At 41.2% G+C, this 24,377-nt stretch overlaps 1 protein-coding gene across 2 annotated transcripts in view; it reads left to right on the forward strand.

Moving 5' to 3' along the window:
* LOC125453518 (CRACD-like protein) overlaps positions 1 to 24,377 on the forward strand; it is a 103,457-nt gene that overhangs the window by 73,715 nt on the left and 5,365 nt on the right. The window contains exons 8-10 of one of the 2 annotated variants that reach the window (XM_048533225.2): positions 1,370 to 2,990; positions 12,156 to 12,197; positions 16,000 to 16,181. In XM_048533225.2, the coding sequence (XP_048389182.1) occupies positions 1,370 to 2,990; positions 12,156 to 12,197; positions 16,000 to 16,181 (1,845 nt within the window). The remainder of the gene's footprint in view (positions 1 to 1,369; positions 2,991 to 12,155; positions 12,198 to 15,999; positions 16,182 to 24,377) is intronic. The other variant, XM_048533224.2, reaches the window with a different exon arrangement.

The raw sequence follows: 24,377 nt of genomic DNA on the forward strand, positions 1-24,377 counted from the left end.
CTTTCAAAGCTTTCTGCATAACTAACCCATCATTTTAGTTTTAGTTCCAGTGAGACTTCACTGTAGTCTTTTTTGTGAGCAGAACGTAGATGATGATCGTTAGATGCCATTTCTGCCACCTCCAGCAAGATGCCGCCACCACCAGACACACATTCCCCTTTCCTCCCTTGTCCACCTTCCACAGGGACCGTTCCCTCCATTTCCTTCACCCCCAATACCTCCCCACAGCCCTGTGGACCTTCCCCTGTAACTGGCAAAGGTGCAAAACCTGTTCATTTACCTCCTCCCTCCTCAGTATCCAAGGGTCCAAACATACCTTCCAGTTGATGCAACACTTCACCTGCCCTTGCCAGAATCAGGTCAACTGCATTTGTTGCTCACAAAGTGGTCTCCTCTACACTGGGGAAACGAAGTGTAGACTTGGTGACCACTTTGTAGAACATCTACATTCTACCCGCAGAAAAGACCCTGAACTACCTGTTGCCTGCCACTTCGATGCACCCCCCTGCTCCCTGGCCAACATCTCTATCTCTGGCTTGCTACAGTGTTCCAGTGAAGCCCAGCGCAAGCTGGAGGAACAACACCTCATTTTCCGTTTGGGGACCCTACAGCCCTCAGGACTGAACATTTGAGTTCAATAATTTTAGGGCTTAAACTCTCCCATGTCCCAGCAACCCCCCCCCCCCCCCCCCACACCTCACACACCTTGTTACCACATAGCCTGCCATTACACCCCTTGTTGTTAGTCACTAACAGTCCCCATTAACAACTGTTCACCCTCCCAGCCTGATTGTTAGCAACTCCTTTGTCTGCCCAACTGTCTTTCCGTCTCTTCGGACTCTATCCTATCGTTTACTCCCTACTCCACTCACCTCCCTCTTTTTCTGCATATAAACTGATGTTTTCCCTGACACTTTTTTTTTCTTTTTATAACCTACAGTGTGGAAACAGGCCCTTCGGCCTAACAAGCCCACACCACCACTTGAAGCTTCCCACCCAGACCAATTCCCCTATAACCCAAATACCCCTGAATGCTACGGGCAATTTGGCATGGCCAATCCACTTAGCCTGCACATTTTTGGACTGTGGGAGGAAACCGGCGCAAACCCACGCAGACACAGGGAGAATGTGCAAACTCCACACAGACAGTCACCCGAGGCTGGAATCGAACCCGGGTCCCTGGCGCTGCGAGGCTGCAGTGCTAACCAGCGAGCTCTTTTACCCTTCTCCTTTTGCTTATTCTCAAAAAGAAAAGCCAACTGAAAAAGTGTGTTGTCAATGTTGCCTCATTTAAATAGTTTATGTAAAATAATGTTGAAGAAAATGTGTGTAATTGTTCACAGACAACTGTCCCTCACTGTTTTCGCAGAGATTACTTTCTGACAGGCCGAGAGATTTAATGTACGAAGTACCTGAGTTAAAAGAAGAAAATGAGCAAGATATCAACAACTATAACCGTGTGAAGGCCGATTCTGAAATAAGTTTGAAAGAGAGAACAGAAATTCCGTCAACGGTTCTCACTCGGGGACAACCTCTAACTGAACCTACGATAATTCAGTCAAGTGGCACAGAGGTGGTGGATAATTCAGAACAAGGAACTAGCGAACTTATCCAGTTAGATATTGCTGCCTCATCTTGTGCTTTGGATATCAATGATTATCTGAAAACAAGCCGTGAACCTGCTGTTCTGGCGGAAACTGGAGGAGATGTCATTCTGATGGAATTTGACATCGTGGAAGTGACTGCTTCACAAATTCCTGTGTCAACAGGCACTGAGTCAACGACTGTATGGTCTGAACATCCAACTCCACTTGATTTTATGGATCCATTAAAGGAAAAAGAAGAAATAAATCTTTCAGAATCTGAAGACAGGGCCACAGCAGTTGGCACACACGTTCCTTCTCTTGATATATCCCTTGTTGGAGAGACTGTTTATCCAACAAATACAGAGGTTCAGACAGATAATTTGTCACTTATCTCTGAGAAACCCCCTTCAGTTGTCCCTGTAGGTCCAGAAATCACTGAGATAGAATTTGTGCAGGTAACTCCCGATACATTGTGCAAACAAATCAAAATAGAAGCAACATCCAAAGAATCTTTGCCTTCAATCGATCAAAGAGCAATAGAGCCCACAGGAGATGAAGATAAGTCTGATGAAGTGCCTGAAGAATCCAGCAGTATTGCATCAACCTGTACTGAGGTATATTTACAACCTCCAGAAACTTCGGAAATATCTCAGGACACGCCCGTTTCAGAAACCAATAGCAGACTGGAAAGTGCAGAAGCGACAGTATTTAAGAAAGCAAACGTTCAAACTTTAGAAGACAGCACAATAAGCCCACAGGCTTCATTTAAGAAAAATAGCCAGGGCTCCTTCAAATTCTCAATTTCCTCAGCATGGACCAGGTCCAGACGAAGTGGCGTGAAGTGGAATGAGGGTAATCTGGCCGCGGATTCAGACAGTTTGCACAACGCATTCCCTCAGAAAACTAGCACGCTGCCTGGAAAAGAGAGGAAAGAGGAAGAAATGTCCCTTTCTGAGCCTCCTGTGGTGAGGATTGATGTACATAAACCAGAAAAAACTGAGGGATCACAAGACAAAGTTGATGAGGGAAGAGGATTGTTTGGTGTTAAACTCCGCAGTACTTCCCATTCTTTAAAATACAAGGAGAGTTCACATTCAGATTATAAACGTCACAGTGCTGAAGCCACTTTGGAATCAGGCAGCTCAGCATTGCAAACCAAGGTTGAAAAGACAGATGTCAGGAAGTCGCCAGAAATAACCCTTCGCAACACATTAAAGGATAATGGGAAACTGAAGGCTAAATCTTCCGAAAGTCTGTCTGTTAAGCCGCCCTTACCTAAAAAACCTGTCTTACAAAGTGTGAACACTACAATGACAGCCTCGAGCAAACAAATCAAGACAGCCAAATCTAGTCAGGAAGTACTGAAAGACACAGAGAAAAAATCAAATGTCAGTAAAATCTCAGGTAAGAAATTTCACACTGTTTGGGCCCAATACAAAAGTGGGACTATGGCATTGAGATCGCGGAACAGCCACAACCATTATTGAATGACCTATTCCTGCTCCACGTTTCTATGTTACACAAGACAGATTCTATTGTGACCTTTTCTAAGTGTTTCAATTCGGACCTTTCCTTGCTGTTTCTCCCCACTCCTGTTTTCCTGCATTTTCTTCAGCAGTTGTTTAATGTTCTGTATGTGCTGTCTCTCTTTCTCTATTTCACTCCCTCAGTCCGTAAGCTTCCATGTCTTTCCAGCATGCTGTTGAATGCTGTGATTGGCCTGATATTGATTACCACGTGTGACAACGTATTTTCTAGTCAATAATTCCTAATAAATACGCCCTTCTAATCTTTGCTTTGTCCATCTAGTGCTTACCATGTGATAATGTTTCGTGTTTGCTTTGTTGCTTTACATTCCTACTAAGTTGTCCTTAAACCTTTATGATTTGAGACAAAGCTTTCACCCTTTTTCTTGCAACCCCTAACTCTGATCCTACTTGATATTCATAGGAGACAAAAGCTCGTCTTTCATGATGCTGAGCATCTCAGTCATTAAGTTATCCTTATGCCCATCAGAGGGCACCCCCACCTCCCAAGTGTAACCACTCTACCAACTATTTGTTTCCTGCCGTAATCCTTAAACCCTTCAGCCCTGACCCTCCCATCCCTTTTCACCAGGGCCCACCAATTTGTCCACGGTGGAACACCAGACATTTGTGCTATCTTAGATGCACTACCACACTCCACCTCCTGGCTTCACTGCAGTACCAGTAGTGGCCACCACACCTGGCAGGCACTGTTGTTACTGAGAAGATGCCGGCCTTTGATCAACTGGCAGCTCTCGGAAACAGGGCTTTCTGTTTTTGAGGGTAGAAGTCCCATCTCAATTCAATTCATGGCCAATTTAGCTGGTGAGCGGGTGGGATTTATGCAATCCCATTAAATCCAACATTATGGATGTGTCTTTCCCATGATGTTATCAAGTCATTATGATCCTTTTGCTTTTGTAGTTATTTTAATCAATCTCATCATACATTATGACACACCTCTGGAGCAAGTGAGATTTGAGCCCAGGCCTCCTGGCCAAGAGATAGGAGCAGTACCACTGCACCACATGTGCTCTTAATTCTTTTACTTTTGTATTCAATCCCCAAAGCCCCGGTTGCTTTCAGAATGGTATTTTTAAACAGAGAAGGATTATTGGGAATTTACCAGTAAGAATTTAAGAACTTGTACACCTAGATGCGTTTGTTTCTTCTGGTATTAAGAATTTTATGATTGAAAATATATTCTTTTTATTCTGAATTTAGTTTTATGTAAGGCTTCATGTAAACTGATTCTGTGCTAATTTACTCATTTATTTATGCTGCTTCCATCATTTTGTAGTCTCCTGTATTCTTCCCAACAGTTTTCTATTTCTCTCTGTTTTGTGTAATTATTTTATATTCACTCTTTTTATGCCTGTGTGTATTACTTATACCAAATGAAGCAGAAAGCACTCCACTACTCAGTATCTGTAAATCTGAGAAATATTTATTTAGTGCTGCATTTTCTGTCTGCCTTTTTAATCATCTGTCTCAATCCACTATACTTAATTAGAATATTCCTACACTCTGCTAATGTCATTTTCCTTCATGAGTGTAAAAATGTCCTTAACATCGAAATTGTCTGTTTGCAAAGTGCTACCATTTTTCAATGATTATTATTTTGTACTCTGTGTCTCATTATTACCTCAGTCAGGTTGGATAGGTTGAGAATATAATGTTATTCAGACAGAAAGGCTTATTACAGGACATGAATCAGATACCGGAACAGATTCTGGAACAGTCCCTGCAGATTGGAGGCTGGCTAATGTCACTCCAATATTCAAAAAGGGGAGGTAGAGAAAAAACACAGAATTACAGACTAGTGAGCCTATCTTTGGTAGTGAGGAAAATTTCTTAAATCCATTGTGAAGGATTTTATAGCAGAGCACTTAGAAAGCAGTGGCAGGATCAGACATAGTCAACATGGATTTATGAAGGGGAAATCATGCTTGACAAATCTGTTGTAATTCTACGAAGATGTTACTAGTAGGGTTGACGGGGGGGGGGGGGGTGCAATCAATGTAGTATTTTTGGACTTTAAGAAACCATTTGAAAAAGTCCCACATAAGAGATTGAGTAAGATTAAAGCACATGGGATTGAGGGAAATGTATTGAGATGGATAGGAGACTGGTTGGCAGAGAGAAAACAAAGAGTAGGAATTAATGGGTCCTTTTCAAATTGGCAGGCAGTAACTAGTGAGGTGCCATTGGAATCAGTCCTGGGACCCCCAGTTAATCACAATATTTATAAATGATTTGGATGAGGGAACAAGGTGTAACATCTCCAAGTTTGCAGATTATACCAAGTTAGGTGGGAGGGTGAACTGTGATGAGGACGCAGAGATCCTTCAGCATGATCTCGACAGGTTGGATGAATGGGCAGATCAATGGCAGACACAGTATAATTTGGATAAATGTGAGGTTATTCACTTTGGAGGCAAAAACTAGAAGGTAGATTATTACCTAAATAGCTGTAGTTTAGGAGATGGGAGTGCTCAGTGGGACCTGGGTATCCTTGTGCACCAGTCACTGAAGGCAAGCGGGTTCAGCAGGCGGCAAAGAAGGTAAATGGTATGTTGGCCTTCATTGCGTGAGGTTTTGAGTGCAGGAGCAGGGATGTGTTTTGCAGTTATACAGGGCCTTGGTGAGACCACACCTGGACTATTGTGTACAGTTTTGGTCTCCTTTTCTGAGGAAGGATGTTCTTGCTCCTGAGGGACTGCAGTGAAGGTTTACCAGGCTGATTCTGGGGATAGTGGGCCTGACGTATTAGGAGAGATCAACTAGGTTAGGATAGTTTTCGCTGGAGTTTAGACGAATGAGGAGGGATCTTGTAGAGACTTTTAAAATTCTAACACGACAGGACAGGGGAGATGTAGGGAAGATGTTTCTGATGGTGGGTACATCCAGAACCAGGTGTCACAGTTTGAGGATTCGGGATAGACAATTTAGGACGGAGTTGAGGAGACATTTCTTCACCCAAGGAGTGGTGAGCCTGTGGAATTCATTACCACAGGAAGTAGTCGATGCCAAAGCATTGAATGTATTCAGGAGGTGACTAGGTGTAGCACTTGGGGTGAATGGGATAAAAGATTATGGGGAGAAAGCAGGATTAGGCCATTGAGTTGGATGATCAGCCACGATTGCGAAGAATGTTGGAGCAGGCTCAGTGGGCCGAATGGCCTCTTTTTTGCTCCTATTTTTCCATGTTTCTATTTTTGTATTATTAGTAACAAGCGTTGTTTAAGAAAGAAAAGCTAGTTTCACTGCATAGCCATTCAGAAATGTTAACACTTTAATATCGGAACATATGCCATGATTGGTTTAACACTTTACACTAAGGCTGAAACTGTTACTGATGTTTGTATGGGCAATTGTGATGGTGAATGAATTTGAATTACTATGTTTGCTGACCAGTTTTTGATAGTCAAGTCATGCTAATAATCTCAAAGGAACAGAGATTAAATAATAATTAGATTTAAATCCTTTGTAATATTTCACTGACTCATTATCCTTAGAATATAGGAAACATTTGTTTGTAGAAGTACTTATAGCATTTTGGAATGATTTCCTTTTCATTTCTTGAAAGATGCAGGACATCTTGTGTTTGGAACAAGTTTCTAGTGCAAAATTGCTTAGCATTAATTGATCCGAAATGATCATGGTTTTGAAATTCTGCAAGGTTCAAAAGGAAAACAGCACTAATAGAAAAACCAGATCATACATGGAGAAAAGAATCAATAAAATCCACCTTCTGTCCTAAGCCTAGCCAGGCAGTATGTCCACTTAAACTACCAGTATCCTAACTTTTATTCATTCACTGATGTGGGCGTCGCTGACTGGCCGGCCAACATTTGTTCCCTATCCCTAATTGCCCCTTGAGAAGGTGGTGGTGAGCTGCCTTCTTGAACCGCTGCAGTCCTCCTGCTGTAGGGAGTACCACAATGCTCTTAGGGAGTGTATGCCAGAGTTTTGACCCAGTGACACTGAAGAAATGGCAATATATTTCTAAGTCAGGATGGTGAGTGATTTGGAGGGGAATTTTCAGGTGGTGGTGTTTCCATGTGTCTGCTGTCCTTGTCCCTTGGAAGCTCTTGTCTAAGGAGCCTTGGTGAATTTCTATAGATAGTACACAATGGTGGAGGGAATGAATGTTTGTGGTCGAAGTGACCATCAAGCGGACTGCTTTGCCTTAGACGGTGTCAGTTTTCTCGAATTCTGTTGGAGTTGCATTTATCCAGGCAAATGGGAAATATTTCATCACACTTTTGACTTGTGCCTTTGTAGATGGTAGGAACAGTCTTTGGATAGTCAGGAGAGGAGTTTACCTCTGACGTTGGGATGAAAGGGGTGGTGTGAAAAGGAAAAAGAAAAGGAATAAGGGCAAGAAAGACTAGAAAAGTAATGAAGGGCATGAAGAAACTAGGAACAATAAAATATATGTAACTGATGATATAACACATTGCAATGTCCCTTTATAATCAGTTTAAAATAATTACTGCACACAGAGAGGTAATTGTACCTTGGCACTTTCCTGGTTTGTATGGCATAGTTCCACACTGGCTATTCAGAATTGACAAGCAATACTTCATCATACTAAATGAGAATGATCTGCATTGTAGAAAATGAGACCATATTTTTAACCAAATTGAACAGATGAAACTGAAAACACACCTTGCATCGCAGGAACACAAATTTTATTTTGCTTTTGCCCAATTGAGATTTCCAAATTATTACTCAAAAGGTTTAATGTAGAAGTAGATTTTATTAACTGTGAAAATGATCAATGTTCATCAAACAACGGTACAGTCAGCATCAGATACCAGACCAGAGTAAAGGGGCCCCAGCAATCCGAGCATAGGGCACTTCTAGCCCATTTGCAAGATGCACAAATTAACCCTAATCACAAAGAGTAGGCTTTCTGAATCTCAGCCAGCATGACCATTCACTCAGAGATCAATTAGCTGAATTGTATGATGGATGCGGGGTCAGTTGAAGCTTTCAAAGTGAAATTAGACAATTTCTGAACATGAAGGACAGTCAGGGCTACCTGGAAAATGAAAATGGGGCCAGCTGTAACTGCTGCTTCAGAGGACCAGTGCAGACATAGTGGGCCAAATGGCCTGTCTTTGTACTGTAACCATTCTGTGACTTTATGACTCCATGTGATATTCATGGTAACTTGCATTCTACCAAAAATAATGCAGCAGTGTCTCTAAATTCACCTTAATAAGCAACTGTTGTGTTAATTTCTGTGAAGTCAGAAGTCACACAGCACCAGGTCTTGTCCAACAGGTTATTTGGAATCACACAAGCTTTCGGAGCGCCGCCCCTTTGTCAGGCGCCCCAGGTGTGATTCCAAATAAACCTGTTGGACTGAAACCTGGTGTTGTGTGAATTCTGACTTTGTCCACCTCAGGTCCAACACTGGCGCCTCCACATCACAATTTCAGTAAAAAACACTTTATCACAGTAGCAATACCCAGGTACTGCAAAAATAGAATCTGCAGTTCCCATGATCTCTGATCAGAAATGCATTATTGCTTTATTTAGACCTTTCTGACATATTTGATACATCTGGTTTGACAATAGAGAAGACAATACCCCCGTGTCTTTTTACAGATTATGAAATATAGACAGATAAAATGAATTCTCAAGCTTTTTAAAAGCTTATTGCGCTTCCCACTTTCTGTTTTGTGACATTTTTCTGTTAGCTGTGCCTGGCCTGGTGAGCTATCCATAATGAGGGCAAATGAATGAATCACCTTTTGAGCCTCCAGCTGTGTTGCTCTGAACAAAAGACAGAGCCAGTACATAATTTAGATGGGTTCATTTCTTAATTTTCCACCTTTCCCTTGGAGGACGAGCTTTAGTTTGTATACACTTGTTGAAATAACTCCACAGAGGCCAGTATCCCATCAGCATGTCGCCCCTTTATTTTCAGTGATCCAGCTTCCTCAGAGCCAGCTGTCAGAATGAACAGAGCCTCTGACACTCTTGATTATATGTCAGCCAGGGCCCCCTGATTGGACTAGAGTAACAGCCCCAATCAGGGGAACTCCTATTCTCTCAGGTCCACCTGGCAGACTTCATTACAATCACGATAAGCATCTTCTGGAGGCTGCTACACTGGCTATACGTGCGCCGAGAGAAGGATTTTGTTACTCGAAAGCTTAGTTATCGTCTGCACCATGACCAGGAAATCTAGGTCACCATTTGCAAGCTGCAGTCCTGCCCCACTTTCCACTCAAAAGTGCTTCAGAGCCATTATTACTTTCACAAGTATGGCTTTGGACAGCTATATATTTTAAAAAAAGGCCAGAACATGCATTAGCAAAGCATTTGAATTTGATACAGTCATCACTATGCCCTTGAAGTTGAGCAATAAAGATGGGTCAGAAGAGGCAGGTCTCGGGTTCCCTGCCCTTGTAGCTTCCTTTAGCTGTTTCAAGATTATCATTAGGAATGGGCCTCGTAGTATATTTTTCCTACACGGTCTGTCAGGCAGCACAAAACAGGTGGAGCTGTAGAGAGGAGAGAAGTACATGCTTTTTAATATGCAAGCCGTGGGGAAAGACTTGTTCAACTTTCCAAATGCACTGTAGCTGTCATTTTATTTTTCTGTTCTTTGATAATCTTTCAACTCTTGTAATGAGGTGGGAATGTAGAGCTTTTACAACTTTCAAAAGAAGCACATTTAACCAAAAGTTGCATTTCTTATTGTGGGTTAGTGACAGGGGATAAACAGAACATAGAACAATGAAGTATAGATCTGACACCTTTTGTTTTAAAACTATGCACTTGGCCACGTTTCAACAAGTTATTCATTTCCACGGAACAAAGCTTAACAGAAACCTCTCCTGTTTCCAAACAGGTCGTTAAATACTTTATCTGACCGTCACTGCTGTTTGAAAAAGCATTACACTCAATTTTGTGACATTTTGATTAATGAGCATGGAATTAATATGTCTCAGGCCTCCTGGGAGGTTGCTCTCTGATTTATGTGGTGTGAGTCTTATCTCTCTGCATTGCTATTGGTGACATTGTCAGCATCGTCTGAAACTTATCCCTTCTTAATTCATCCCCTCTGCTTCTAAATCTTTTCCACTTTCTCTCTTTATTTCAGCATTATCGTTATGACTTGAACTGTTCTGTGCTCAGACTGTTGTCATGTGAAGTTTCACACTTGGCTTCTTTAAGCAATTCTTTCAAAACCTAAAGCTGTGGCTTCAGATTGTATGATGATATTAATCATTTCCCTCATCAGGCTACCAATTTTATTCCAGTGCAAAATCCCAGGTGCCTGTGTTGCATGTTTTGTGGGAAATCTGAATGATATGTAGGAGGTTATTTTTCACAAACGCAACACAACATGCTGGAGAAGCTGTTCTGAGGAAGGGTCACCAGACCCGAAACGTTAACTCTGATCTTTTCTTCATGAATGCTCCCAGATCTGCTGAGCTTTTCCAGCAACTTCCGTTTTTGTGCTGGAGAAACTCAACAGGTCTGGCAGCATCTGTGAAGAGGGGAAAATCATTAACATTTAAAGTCCTGAAACGTGGCAGGAATCAGCTACCCAATGTGGCAAATGACCCTAGGCCTGTTATCACAAAGAGCAGCTAATTCCCAGCTAGGGTGTTTATATCCAGTGTTGAAAACCGATGCTCCAGTGTAATGTGGATCCAGTGAAACACTGTTAGAATATGGCATGGACCAGTCAACAACATTACAGTCTCATTACCTATTCCAGTATTCTGGATACACAGGGATATGTTTAATTCTCCTTCACAATTGACCTGCTCAGTCTATTGTGCCACAAGGAGCCTCATTATGTTCATAGATCTGAGCCGCATTTATATTCGTGTGGGTCAGATGGCCATTCTGCTGGAAGTTTCATATTTTCCGGCATCTATGGAAAGCGAACAAAGGGTGTCTATTGTCTGCTCCCTGGAGGTGGCAAAGAAGATGGTGAGGAGGGCAAATAACTGAGCAAGATGACCCTGGAGAGATGTTCACCCCCTTTCTGCCACCTCAGCAACAAGACACAGGGTGAGACGGCCAGTGAACAAACTCTTCTTTCACCACTGGTTAAGGCCCTTGAGTTGTTGCTTGCCAGCCATTTAAAGTTCTCACCACCCACCCACTCAATCACTTACTTCCCGTCAGGAAAACAAAGGTGTCTGGCTTCCCGGAAGACCGAGGTGACCTGCCTTCACAGTTTGTATTGGAGTTGGCTCAGTTTGCCCCAATATGGGCCAAGCAGGGGCAGGAATGGGGCAGAGAGTACAAGAGAAGGGTTGCCCCTCTTGCCACCAAGACAGTCAATTACCTTCTCGCTATTTAAGTCCCTAAAGCTTGGGCCTCCAGTGACTATCTCTAGGATTGGTCAGCAGGGTGAGTGAGACTTCAGTATTGAGGCCAGTGATTCACCAAAAAAGTGTCCAGCCAGTTTTCTAGTGGCTGATTGGCACTTGATCCAAAGAGCTTACGTGGTGGCAAGGGGAATGGAGTCACTTATTCCTGAAAGTTGCTTGTTCCCACGCTTGGTGTGTCCGACATTAAATCTGGACCAGAGAGACTAATTCCCGTCTGTCTCTTTTCATCAGGGAGGGATGGTGAGGATTGTAGTTGCAGAGTAGAAGGAGTGTGGGGAGCCTGGAATAGCATATTTTGAGTCTAAGAGGACACTTTATCTTTCTGGTCTAAAGGATAATTTACATGAAGCAGGTTCAATGCGAAGCTAAATAAACACATGTGGAATAAAAATTATTACGCTCAAGGGTTAAATTCTTTGGGTTAGTAAATTCCACATACTTTGGCATCTTTCTTCCAGTAGGCTTTACTGAGCACAGCATCCTGTGGTGCACACTCTCGTTAAAATTACATGGCAGTTTGGTTGTGCATTAGGCCTAATGTAAGCCCAGAATCTTCTCTGACTCATGAGGCTGCCGTGTGTAGCAAACAAGGAAAGGTGGGATTTAATGAGGTTAACAGTGTTGTCACTTTTAATACTTATTGGGCAAATCAATTTAAATTTTTCCAGAGCAATCTGCTGAAGTTTTGCAAGATGGCCATTCTGAAGAAGGTAGAAGTATAAAAGCGCAGAGCTGCTAATTATTAACCATTAATTTCTGGCCAGATTTACACTCGCTTCCGATATTGAAATAAAAGTTTTAAATCAAAATCCTATGGTATAATGCAAATAATCAACTTGATTTAATCAGCTTTTAAAAATTTGGTTATGCAGTGATTTATTCACTTTATTTTCCTGCTATAATGCATGTTTCCGAAGAAATGAAGCCTAGATGAACACAATTCACCAGAGGGAGCCGCAACTTTTAAAATGTATTCATTTATTTTGCTTTCGAATCCACTATTTTTGAGAAGCAATGTGGAAAAATGAGATAACAAGTTTAAAGTAAGATGGATGCGTTTAGCAAAATGAAATGTAATTGCTGCATGAAGATTGGACAAACCAGTCAGGGAGCTGACTAATCTGTGACAAAAGCTGATTCTCATGCACAGAAAGTGGCATACTCTACAGCCCGACACTCATTGAAGCAGACAGAAAATCATTTTGTAAAGGGGATCTTCAGAACATGGGGAATGAGCTACAATTTGGGATTAAACTTGATCTCTCATGTGCAAACAATATTTAATGGGCCAATTAGTGTTTTTTTTGCTACAACCTTCTAGGAGATTAGCATAATGTATCCTCCTAATTTGTGCCATTTATTATAAACGCTGATGCCCCCTAATTGAATGCAAACACTGACGAAGCAAAACAGTAAGTTTAACTTCTCGGGGAAACTCCTACTCATCATTCTAGGGATCAAAAGAGCTACATGATTATCACTTCAATACTGTACAAAAGGAGATTGCATAATTCCAGAGGAAAAAAAAAACATTTTTGGTAGACTTTTTAAATGTTAGCAACAATATATAGGGCCACAAATATAATTTTGGTGTGATAGATAGGGAGTGTTATCAATCAGCCACTAGGTGTGACAGATAAATAGGAAACTGCTAAAAACAGTCACAGACTGCAAGTGGAGGAGGTAACACAGACTTGTACTGCTCAAGAAAGGCCACTTGTTCTACTGTGCCTAATCCTTATCACAGTGCATTGCAAGGGGGTTTTGTGGAGAGTTTTACGTACCATTACGTTCCCTCCTCACATATTATACATGAAGGACATTAATAATTAAAGATAAAACTCTTTGTATTGATAAAGATTGTCCTCCTCTATTTTAAATAATCCAGCAACATTCCAGAATATCACTTGAGGTGCCACATTCTGTATCGGTTTTTATTTTGTTGGCTGGTCGCAGTCCATACACAACGATCCCCACTATACTACCACCCCACCGCGCGCGCACACACACACACACACACACACACACCACCCCCCCCCCCCCCCCCCCCCCGTCCACGCAGCAATTCTTTATGTCTGCTCAGCCTTATTGCTTTCCTCATAGCTTGGTGGGTGCATGCATGTAGTTGCACCACATGGACTGCGATGATTCAAAAGGGCTGTTTGCTGCCACCTCTTCAAGGTCAGAAGTCACACAACACCAGGTTATAGTTCAACAGGTGACTTCACCCGATGAAGGAGCAGCACTCTGAAAGCTTGCAATTTCAGACAAACATGTTGGAATATAACCTGGTGTCGGCGACTTTGCCCACCCCAGTCCAACACAAGCACCTCCACATCATGGTAACCTTTTCAAGAGCAGTTAGAAATGGGCAACAATTCCAGACCTCTCAGGTGATGCTAAAATTCCAAGAAATAATTTTGGGGGAAAAAAACGGAGTTTTATTTTTTGTTTTAGCAGTTATTTCTCCTTAAACTCACCTTACAAATCAATATTGCGCTGTCTCATTTCCCTCCAACAACGCAGTCAATGTGGAATATCTTGGAGAGTTGCTGGTGCAATGGATCAACCTGGGAGATAAACTTCAAGGGAAGAAAAAGCAAACAATTCCAGTAAAAGGGAGCTTCCTGGTGTCAACTTGTCATCTAACAGAAAGAGAATATGTGGCATCTACTTCAGGAACTCCCACGTGGGAGTCAGCTTTAAAAAAAAAGGAAAGCTGTAGAGTTATGAGGAACATAGCAGTTAAGGATTCTTATTGAAAGGTGAATAGGATGTAAAAGTAGTAATATTTTGCTGAATTAAGCATTAGCGAAATTGCACCTAGTTAACAATCCGAGTCTCCATATTTTTAAAAAAGAGCAAACATGTTAGAAATAGCTCAGAGAAGGTTGACTTGACTCATATCTGGATGAGGATGTAGTTGCCTTCTGGCGAAAGATGGGACAGGCTGGGCCTGCATCTGTTGGAGTTTAGAATAATGAGAAGTGTTCTTATTGAAATACAAAAGATTCTGATAAGACTTGGCAGGATAGATGCTGAATGGGTGACTTGGATGAGAAATGTGAATGTACTATTGCCAAGTTTGTGGATGACATAAAAGTAGTTGGCAAGGTAAGTGACGAAGATTACAGAGTCCACAGTAGGATATGGAGAGGTTAAATCGGTGGGTAAAAACCGCAATAGGATAGGGAAATGGAATATAATGTGGGAAGATATGAGGTTACGCACTTTGGCAGGAAGAATAGATGAGTTGAATATTATTTAAATAGAAATGCTTCACACACTGTGATATTCAGGTTTTCCCTCAAGTTATTAAGCCTAAATCAGTCATGTTGCTGACTAAATAGGCATCTAAAATTTCACACCTGTTAGACAGCTCCAAGGAGTTCTTAGTTTCCTGGGCCAGCTTCGCTTTTAGGTTGAATGCGTAGTCATCCGTTCTCCCGCCATCTTTATACTCTTTACCATACTTTGACACTGGGTCCTCTGCTCTCCCCTGTCAGTTGTGATGAGTGAGCTGTCTTTTCCCAGAATCATCCTCAGTCACTTCTCACTCCTGCCATTTGTTATTGTGCCTTAATAAAGAGGAGAATAAAATGCGTCAAAAACAAAACACTTACGATGCTGGAAGCCTGAAAACAAGAACAAAGAACTAAGCTGGAAAATTTCAGCAGGTTAGGCACCATCTGTAGAGGGAGACAGAGTTTACATTTCAGGGTAATGACCTTTCACTGGTTCTGCTTCAGCTTTTTCATTGTTCTTGTCACAGTAAAATATGAGCTTTGCTTCAATTTGATGTCTCAAATAGGCCCGCACCCTAACATGCCATTAATTGCGGGTGGCCCTTGGATATTTATTGCTCAGATCATCTTGAAGCTGGTTAAAATTTGTCACTGTGACCCTGCAACTCACTCAGCCATTTCCAAATGCCCACTTTGTTGATAAATGCAGAAACATTTCCTGACACCTTAATCATTTTAGATTCTTATGACCACTTTCAAGTATTAAAGCTGGAGATGTTACGGATGAAGCATTTTTGAAAAATAGCATGTAGATCAGGAGAAATGTCACATTTTGATGAAAACAGTACAAAGCTTTGAAAATATTCCTCCCCTATTTCGATTGCACGTCCTAAGTAATGGGAAAACTTCTAGACAACAAGTACATTGTAAGAGTACAAACTTAGAGACTTGGAGATGCACCAGATGTTACTGGTATATTTCCAGGGAGTTTATAATTTGCTGAATGTGAAAACATGATTATGAAAAGATTGCTTTGTGAATCAACATACCAGCCAATATACTGCAGTCAACATGATTATAAATGCAAAATCGGCAGCAATGAAATAAATCCACACTAAATGAAATTTATATTCTTTCAATCGTCTGTACTTATTTTGTTCTTTATTTATTGAAATCCAATCACCAACATTCTCTTTGTGAGTAATTGCATTGGGACATTGTGTACGGGGTTAGTACAGGAATTGTTGACTCTGTTGTGTTTCCACAGAAAAAGGGCAACTTTTTGACAAACACCTCCAAGACAATGGATCATCCATTGAAGCTTCTTCTGTGCCAGCTTGGGTCACCATGGCCAGGCAAAAGCAGAAGGGGTACCAGCATTTCGGCAAGCAAGATAAAATGCCAGCCCAGGAAATCAAAGCTACTGCCAATGGTAAAGGAGTGGACAAGGTAAAATTGTACAGTGCTATTTCCTTCATCCCACTTTTCATATACAGTAACATTTTATGCTGATCATCAATCATGTCATTCTGCAATCAATATAGTACACCACATAAACACTAGATCCTAGCGGCCTTCAGTAATCTTAGGGGCAAAATCAATAATATAAAAGTTTCCTGTTAGGAATCTGTGGGTGGCTCAGTGGTTCACACTGCTGCCTCACAGCACCAGGGACCCGGGTGTAATTCCACCCTCGGGTGACTGTCTGTTTGGAATTTGCACATCCTCCCTGCGTCTGCGTGAGTTTCCTCCAAGTACTCCGGTTTCCTCCCACAGTTGGAAGATGTGCAGGTTAGATGGGATGGCCATGTTAAATTGCCTGTAGTGTTCGGAGATGTGTAGATTAAGGGGGTTATAGGGGGATGGGTCTGAGTGGGATGCTCCGAGGGTCAGTTTCCACACTGTAGGGATTCTATGATGTAGAATACTGGATTCCTAAAGTTTGCATGTTGTGAATTTGTTTTCAGTTCTTGGTTCTAGTTGAATGATTGTTCAAATATGTAATGAGCGATAGTTTTCCAAATGTACCACGATTAAAAAAAATTCAAACTAGTTATTCTCTGTCTCAATGTTCCAGTAAGGTTTCTGAGTGTATTTCTGCCTAATGTAGATGACAAAGTGATTATTAAAATTGTATTTCTGATATGAAAACTTTAAATGTTTAATATAAGTCACAGTCATACAGCATGCAGACAGACTTTGCCAGCATTTGGCCCAATTTCCTCTGAACGCTTTCAGCTCAGGCACCCATCCGGATGCTTTTTAAGTGTTGTAATTGTACCCACTTCCACCACTTCCTCTGGCAGTTCATTCCATATGCAAACCACCCGCAGCGTGAAGAATGGTTGTTAGGTCCCTTTTAAAATCTTACCCCTCTCACCTTAAACCTATGCCCTCTAGCTTTGGACTCGCCCACCTGAGGAAGAACACTTTGGTTATTCAACCTAAACATGCCTCTCATGATAAGCAATTTAGAGAACATCAACCTAGCCGTATAAAGATTAACCAGGCATCATATCCTATTTGATTAGACTCTTGTCTAGATACAGTAGAATTGGTAATTGGTATTAAATTGATATTCTTGCGAATTGTCATGATGAGACCAAGATGAAAAGCTTTGAGAAAATATGCACGTTTTAAACAAGGCTAAATAACATTTTGACCAACATTAAAAAAGGGCAGGGACAAGGTTTCTCACCATCAGCTCATATTTATAAAATTAATCCTTATAGGTAAACAACAGTTGTGATTTTCATATATATTCTTTTTTGTTTTACATTTTGGCCCATGGACCAGGTACCCAGATTCTTACACATGTTGGTTTGGGTGTGTTTCCTTGCAGGAACCTGTCGTTTTACTGTTGTCTTCAGCATAAAGTGGTCATTTCCCCTCACGTAGTAATGTGCACAAATAGACTGAGCCATGAGTACATCGACTTTACAAACTTTAATTCATTTTATTTGAAATGTAAATTTGAAAGGTAGTTGCAGAAGCAGACCCAGATATAAATGGAAGAAGCTGTTCTAAGGAAGGATGCTATCATCGCACGATAGAACAAATAAAATCATTGAATGATGGGGTTGTGAAGAAAACAACTATGAAGCTGAAAAACTTCGTGGATAAGCCAGTCTTATCTAGTCCATTTTATATGCTCAGATGTACTTCCATAAATTAAGTCAAACAATGGATGCAGCAGACTAGCACGTGGTAATGTTACATAGTGATCCATTGCATAGACAAAAGCTCCAAAAACATGGGTTCAAATCCCACCATGACAGTTGATCGAATTTGAATTTAATTCATGCACCCTCTAATGCAAAGCTAATCACAATGATCACCAGCAACTGACATTGATTGTTGTGGAGGCCCGTATCATTCACTACTGTCCTTTAGAGAAGGAAATCTGCCTTCTTACCCTGCATTCGACTTCAGACCGGCAGCAATGTCTGGAACATCTGTAGAGAGAGACGTGGAGTTAATGTTTCAAATCTGGTTGGAGTTTTATTCAAGAGAATGTGAAGAAGAGTCAGACCTGACTTGAAGTGTTAACTCTTTTGCTGTCCCCACAGATGCTGCCAGATCTGCTGAGTTCATTCAGCAATTTCTCTGTTTATTTTAGAAATACAGCATCCATAGTATTTTGCTTTTATTACCACAGCAATGTGGTTAACTCCTAGCTGCCCTCTGAACAAGAGCATTCAGGAGTGGGCAACTAATGCCCATATGCTGTAAACAAATGAAGGTGAATAGGTACATTCTGTGGCAAGCGTTATATTTGTACACCTCTTTCAGTACTTGGCAGCCTTCCAAATGTTGTTTGCATTTCCAACATGTACAATTTATCACTGAAAGGACCCAAAACCCAGACAGCAGGAGTGCTATCAAATCTGACCAGAGCTTTGCCTTTTTGGTAATTTGAATTGACTACATCAACCTCATTTATGCAGCTGCTACAAATTAAAAGTGAAACCTGCTCCAGACATGACCATTAATTTACGCTCCCCACAAAAAAGAAATCTGCCATGTAAAGAGATAAAGTCAATGCTGCTGTCAATTTGCAGCAGAGTGGAAATCCATCCACGCAACAGTGCTTTAAGATTTGGCAAGCTTTCAATAATTCATCACAGAGTCAAAATATTTCCAGCATTGCTGATCTTTATAAACTGAGCAGCTCAAGCAAGATTAACTTCTGGCAAACAGAGACTGTTTGCAAGTGTCAGCCCCAACAAAATTCAAATGTTTTACATTTTCAGGAACACATGTGCATCTCCCAAGGCTTTGGGGCACTGGTGCAGCACACTGTAATGAAGACAGTAAGATTAATATCCTTTCCTCCTGGAACTTTTCAGCATATCAAAAGACTCGTTTTCAGTAAACTGGGGATTCTGGCTTCCTAACAATGATTTTTTAATGAAAGGCGGCCCGAAGTTGGCAGTCAATTGAGGAATTCAGGCTCTCATTTATACTGCACAATTTGTTACAGCACAGTTATTTACTGACACCCAAATAGAGCTTATAATGAGGAACACTACATAGGAGGAATTTGATTTACATTAACTGTTACCAATCTCTGGAAGGGAGTGGTTGAAAAGGAGGCCGTATTTCCCACAGTAATGAAATGAGCAGCATTTGGGCACTTCTCGAATTACCATTGCAACAGTGACCAAAATACAATATATTCTGTTTTGGGATTTGGGATTTAGACTAGGCCTCTGCTGGAATATTGCGTGCAATTCTGGTCTATAGGAACGTTATTGTGAAACTTGAAAGGCTTCAGAAAATATTTACAAAGATGTTGCCAGGGTAGGAGGATTTGAGCTAAAGGGAGAGGATGAATAGATTGGGGCTATTTTCCCTGGAGAGTCGGAGGCTGATGGTTAATTTTCTAAACCTCTAAAAGTTATGAGGGGCATGGATAGGGTAAATAGACAAGGTCTTTTCCTGGCAGTGGAGGAGTCTAAAACTAGAGGGCATAGTTTTTAGGTGAGAGGGGGAAAATTTAAAAGGGACCTAAGGGGCAACTTTTTCACAGAGTGTGGTGCGTGTATGGAATGAGCTGCCAGAGGAAGTAGTGGAGGCTGGTACAATTACAAGATTTAAAAGATGGTAATATGAATTGGAAAGGTTTAGAGGGATATGGGTTAAGTGCTGGCAAGTGGGACTAGATTTCTGGTCAGCATGGGTGAGTTGGGCCGAAAGATCTGTTTCCATGATGTATATCTCTGTGACTGTAGAGATAGATGAATATGAGTCAGTTCTGTGAAGGTCAGTTTTGTTTAAGTGGGTCAGAAAGCAGTTTTGAATAGTATGCTAAGTGCGTCAAGACCAGGAAAACAGGTGACTGCAGTCAGTGCCCGCTAGGATTCCTGTACAAATGGGGAGAATATTTACACAGCTGAGTTTACAACAGATTAGCAAACCATTTAGATTATTTTTGACTTCAGAATAGAAGGTGCAGGGTCTCAGTTCAGAAGAATTGGGAGCTCAGATCAGAGAAGAGAACAGTTTCTTATAGTAGGAGTGGACCATTCAGCCCTTTGAGCCTGCTTCAGACCAAGCTTTCATTTCCGGGGAGCTAAACTGTTTTAGCATGTGGAGCTTCTCAGTGTCAAAAGCTTAGATTGAAACTGTCAAGTTGTTAGAAGTGAAAGAAAATGTTTAGACCGTCAGATTTATAAAACATTTATGCCAGGGGACTTGGAAAGTGATCATAAACCTCCACAGTCCAAGGGAAAAACAGAGAATAATAAACTTACTTATAAGATTGATGTGAAATTTCTCTGGAATTGTTTAAAAGAACAGCACTGGAGAACGAGTCAAATTGTTTTTTTCACAGTGTGAGTTATAATCTTCCTAATTGCCTTAACACATACAACTTTGATTTTTTTTGTCTGTTTTGTTTAATAAATTCATGTCTGTTAAAGAACATCTGCAAATTTGTGGTTAATCACTGAAATGTATTTACACCACAACAACCAGCAATGAAAATTAAACAAATGACGGGTTTCTTTTCGAAATCTGAGCTGTCCAAGTATTACCATCAGCTGGGATCTCTTATCACTGCAAATAGTAGTTAATCTTTCAGTAATTGCTGTATGATTGTAGCCCAGGAATAAACAGGAAGCCTGAACATCATAAGACCATAAGACATAAAAGTGGAAGTAAGGCCATTCAGCCCATCAAGTTCACTCCGCCATTTAAATCATGGCTGATGGGCATTTCAACACCACTTCCCTGCACTCTCCCCGTAGCCCTTGATTCCTTCTGAGATCAAGAATTTGTCGATCTCTGCCCTGAAGGCATCCAACGTCCCGGCCTCCACTGCACTCCGTGGCAATGAATTCCACAAGCCCACCACTCTGGCTGAAGAAATGTCGTCTCATTTCAGTTTTAAATTGTCCCCCTCTAATTTTAAGGCTGTGCCCACAGGTCCTAGTCTCCCCGTCTAACAGAAACAACTTCCTAGCATCCACCCCTTCTAAACCATACATTATCTTGTAAGTTTCTATTAGATCTCCCCTCAACCTTCTAAACTCTAATGAATGCAATCCCAGGATCGTTAGCCATTCATCCTACGTTAAACCTTGCATTCCAGGGATCATCCGTGTGAATCTCTGCTGGACACACTCCAGGGCTAGTGTGTCCTTCCTGAGGTGTGGGGCCCAAAATTGGACACAGTATTCTAAATGAGGCCTAACTAGAGCCTTATAAAGCCTTAGAAGCACATCGCTGCTTTTATATTCCAACCCTCTTGAGATAAACGACAACATTACATTCGCTTTCTTAATTACGGACTCTACCTGCCAGTTAATCTTTAGAGAATCCTGGACCAACACTCCCAGATCCCTTTGCACTTCTGATTTGCGAATTTTCTCACTGTTTAAAAAATAGTCCATGCCTGTATTCTTTTTTCCGAAGTGCAAAACCTCACATTTACTCACATTGAATTTCATCAGCCATTTCCTGGACCACTCTCCGAAACTGTCTAAATCATTCTGCAGCTTCCCCACCTCAGTACTACCTGTCTGTCCACCTATCTTCGTATCATCGGCAAACTTCGCCAGAATGCCCCCAGTCCCTTCATCCAGATCATTAATATATAAGGTGAACAGCTGTGGCCCTAACACTGAACCCTGGGGGCCACCACTCGTCACCGGTTGCCATTCCGAAAAAGAGCCTTTTATCCCAACTCTCTGCCTTCTGTCAGACAGCCAATTCTCAATCCAAGCCAGTAGCTCACCTCGAACACCATGGGCCCTCACCTTAATCAGCAGCCTCCCGTGAGGCACAGTATCAAAGGCCTTTTGGAAGTCTAGATAGATAACATATTCTGGGTTTCCCTGGTCTAACATACTTGTTACCTCTTCAGAGAATTCTAACAGGTTTGTCAGGCACGACCTCCCCTTACTAAAACCATGCTGACTTGTTTTAATCTGACCCTGCAATTCCAGGAATTTAGAAATCTCATCCTTGACAACGGATTCTAGAATTTTACCAACTACCGAGGTTAGGCTAATCGGCCTATAATTTTACATCTTTTGCCTTGATCCTTTCTTAAACAAGGGAGTTACAACAGCAATTTTCCAATCATCTGGTACTTTCCCTGACTCCAGTGACTTTTGAAAGATCACGACCAAAGCCTCCACTATTTCCTCAGCCTCCTCCCTCAGAACTCTAGGACGTAGCCCATCGGGGCCAGGAGATTTATCAATTTTTAGACCCGTTAGTTTTTCTAGCACTTTCTCTTTTGTAATGCCTACCATACTCAACTCTGCCCCCTGGCTCTCCCTAATTGTTGGCATACTACTCATCTCTTCCACTGTGAAGACTGACACTAAGTACTTATTAAGTTCGTCAGCTATTTCCTTATCTCCCATCACTAGCCTTCCAGCATCAATTTGGAGCAGCCCAATATCTACTTTTGCCTCTCATTTGTTTCTTATGTATTGAAAGAAGCTTTTCTAATTCTTTATTTCTAATATTACTAAAGATTGAATTATGAAAACACTGTTATTCTTAGATAATTTCTTTATGATATTACATTAAATGAAAATGATTAATTCAACCTGGTTATCTCAAGGTGATTAAACTTGACAATTATTACCAGGCTATGAGCTTCTAACAGTATCAAAGAACACTAACTTTTAGAGAGTGCTCTATCTTTATTCTGCGGCACTGCTTTGGGCTGTGCAAATGCATTTCTTCTAGTTATTATGATGATCCCAGCTGACGTCATTTTGGGCAAGTCAAGTCCCATTCTGAAATCTAGTTTCTTAGATCATATATTAATAAATGCCCCATCACTTTGACTGTAGAAATCCTGTACCTCATGCAGTCTCTAATTCTGAATCATGGGTGTTTTATGACACACGTCAGACAGAACAAACTTTCCTAAAGAAGTCTGTTGTTAAGAACAGTAATTACTTGATGCAGTATCGCTTCTGAACGTTTAATGTATTTGCATAACATTGCCTTGATAAGTATTGTAAAAGAGCACATAGCCCATGATATTAAGCTCATAAAAGAGGCCATATAGATAGAAATAAGAAACACAAAGTGGGCAAACAGACTGTAAGGTGTATACTTTCAGCCCCCTGACAGTCAGGAAGAAACTGAGGATCGAATATATAATCGAATTTCGGAGAAGTGTCAAAATAATAGGACAGTAATAGGAACTTTTACATAGCCAAATATAAACTGGGATAGATTGGTATAAGGAGGGAGGAAAATTCTTAGATTGCATCCAGCAGAACGTTTTTAACTAATATGTAGAAATCTAAACAAGCAGATAGTTCTGGACCTAATATTCAGAAATAAGACAGAGTGGTGGAAAGCACATCAGTGGAGCTACATTTTGGAGATAAGGATCACAAATCTTTAAATTTGGAATAGTTATGCAGAATGATAAAGATGGATTAGGAATAGAAGTTATAGATTGGGGGTAAGGCTAATTTAGCTCAGTGGACTGGAAGCAGCTCCTTTCAGATAAAACTGTCTATGTAGTGGAAGGATCGAGCCAGAATCCAGAGCAAATACATCACTGTAAGGGCAAAAGGTGAGATCAAGACTGAAGGACCCTGTATGATAAAGATTAGGATTTTAAAAAGTGGAGAAGCTAATGGCGGGCACTGAGGACTCAATATGGCAGAGGCCCTGCAGGAGTTGTGCAGGGAGAACAGTAAAAAGGAAATTACAAAAGCATAGAGAGTCCATGAGAAAGTAATAGTGAGCAGGATAAAGGAATAAAAAACAACAGAATCTTTTTTAGCTAGTATGAAGAATAAGAGAGTCACTAGAGAAAAAGCAGGCCTCTTAAAGACTACCGAGGTAATGTGTGTGTGTGTGTGTGTGTGTGTGTGTGTGGAGCCAGAAGCTGTGGGTACAGTCCTCAATGGATGCTTTATTTCAGTCTTCACAATGTAGAATTATGGTATAGATATCAAGGTGGTGGACTAGGAAATATAAGAAAAACATTAACATAGAGGTAGTGAAATGGTACTAGAGTGTTTAACAACCATAAAACTGGATACATCCACACTCATAGAATCCCAACAGTGTGGAAACAGGCCATTCAGCCCATCACTCCAGACCAAACCGCTGAAGACCATCCCATCCAGATACTGTCCCCTGCCCTATCCCTGTAAT

Source organism: Stegostoma tigrinum, chromosome 6, assembly GCF_030684315.1.
Source record: "Stegostoma tigrinum isolate sSteTig4 chromosome 6, sSteTig4.hap1, whole genome shotgun sequence".
Lineage (NCBI taxonomy): Eukaryota > Metazoa > Chordata > Chondrichthyes > Orectolobiformes > Stegostomatidae > Stegostoma > Stegostoma tigrinum.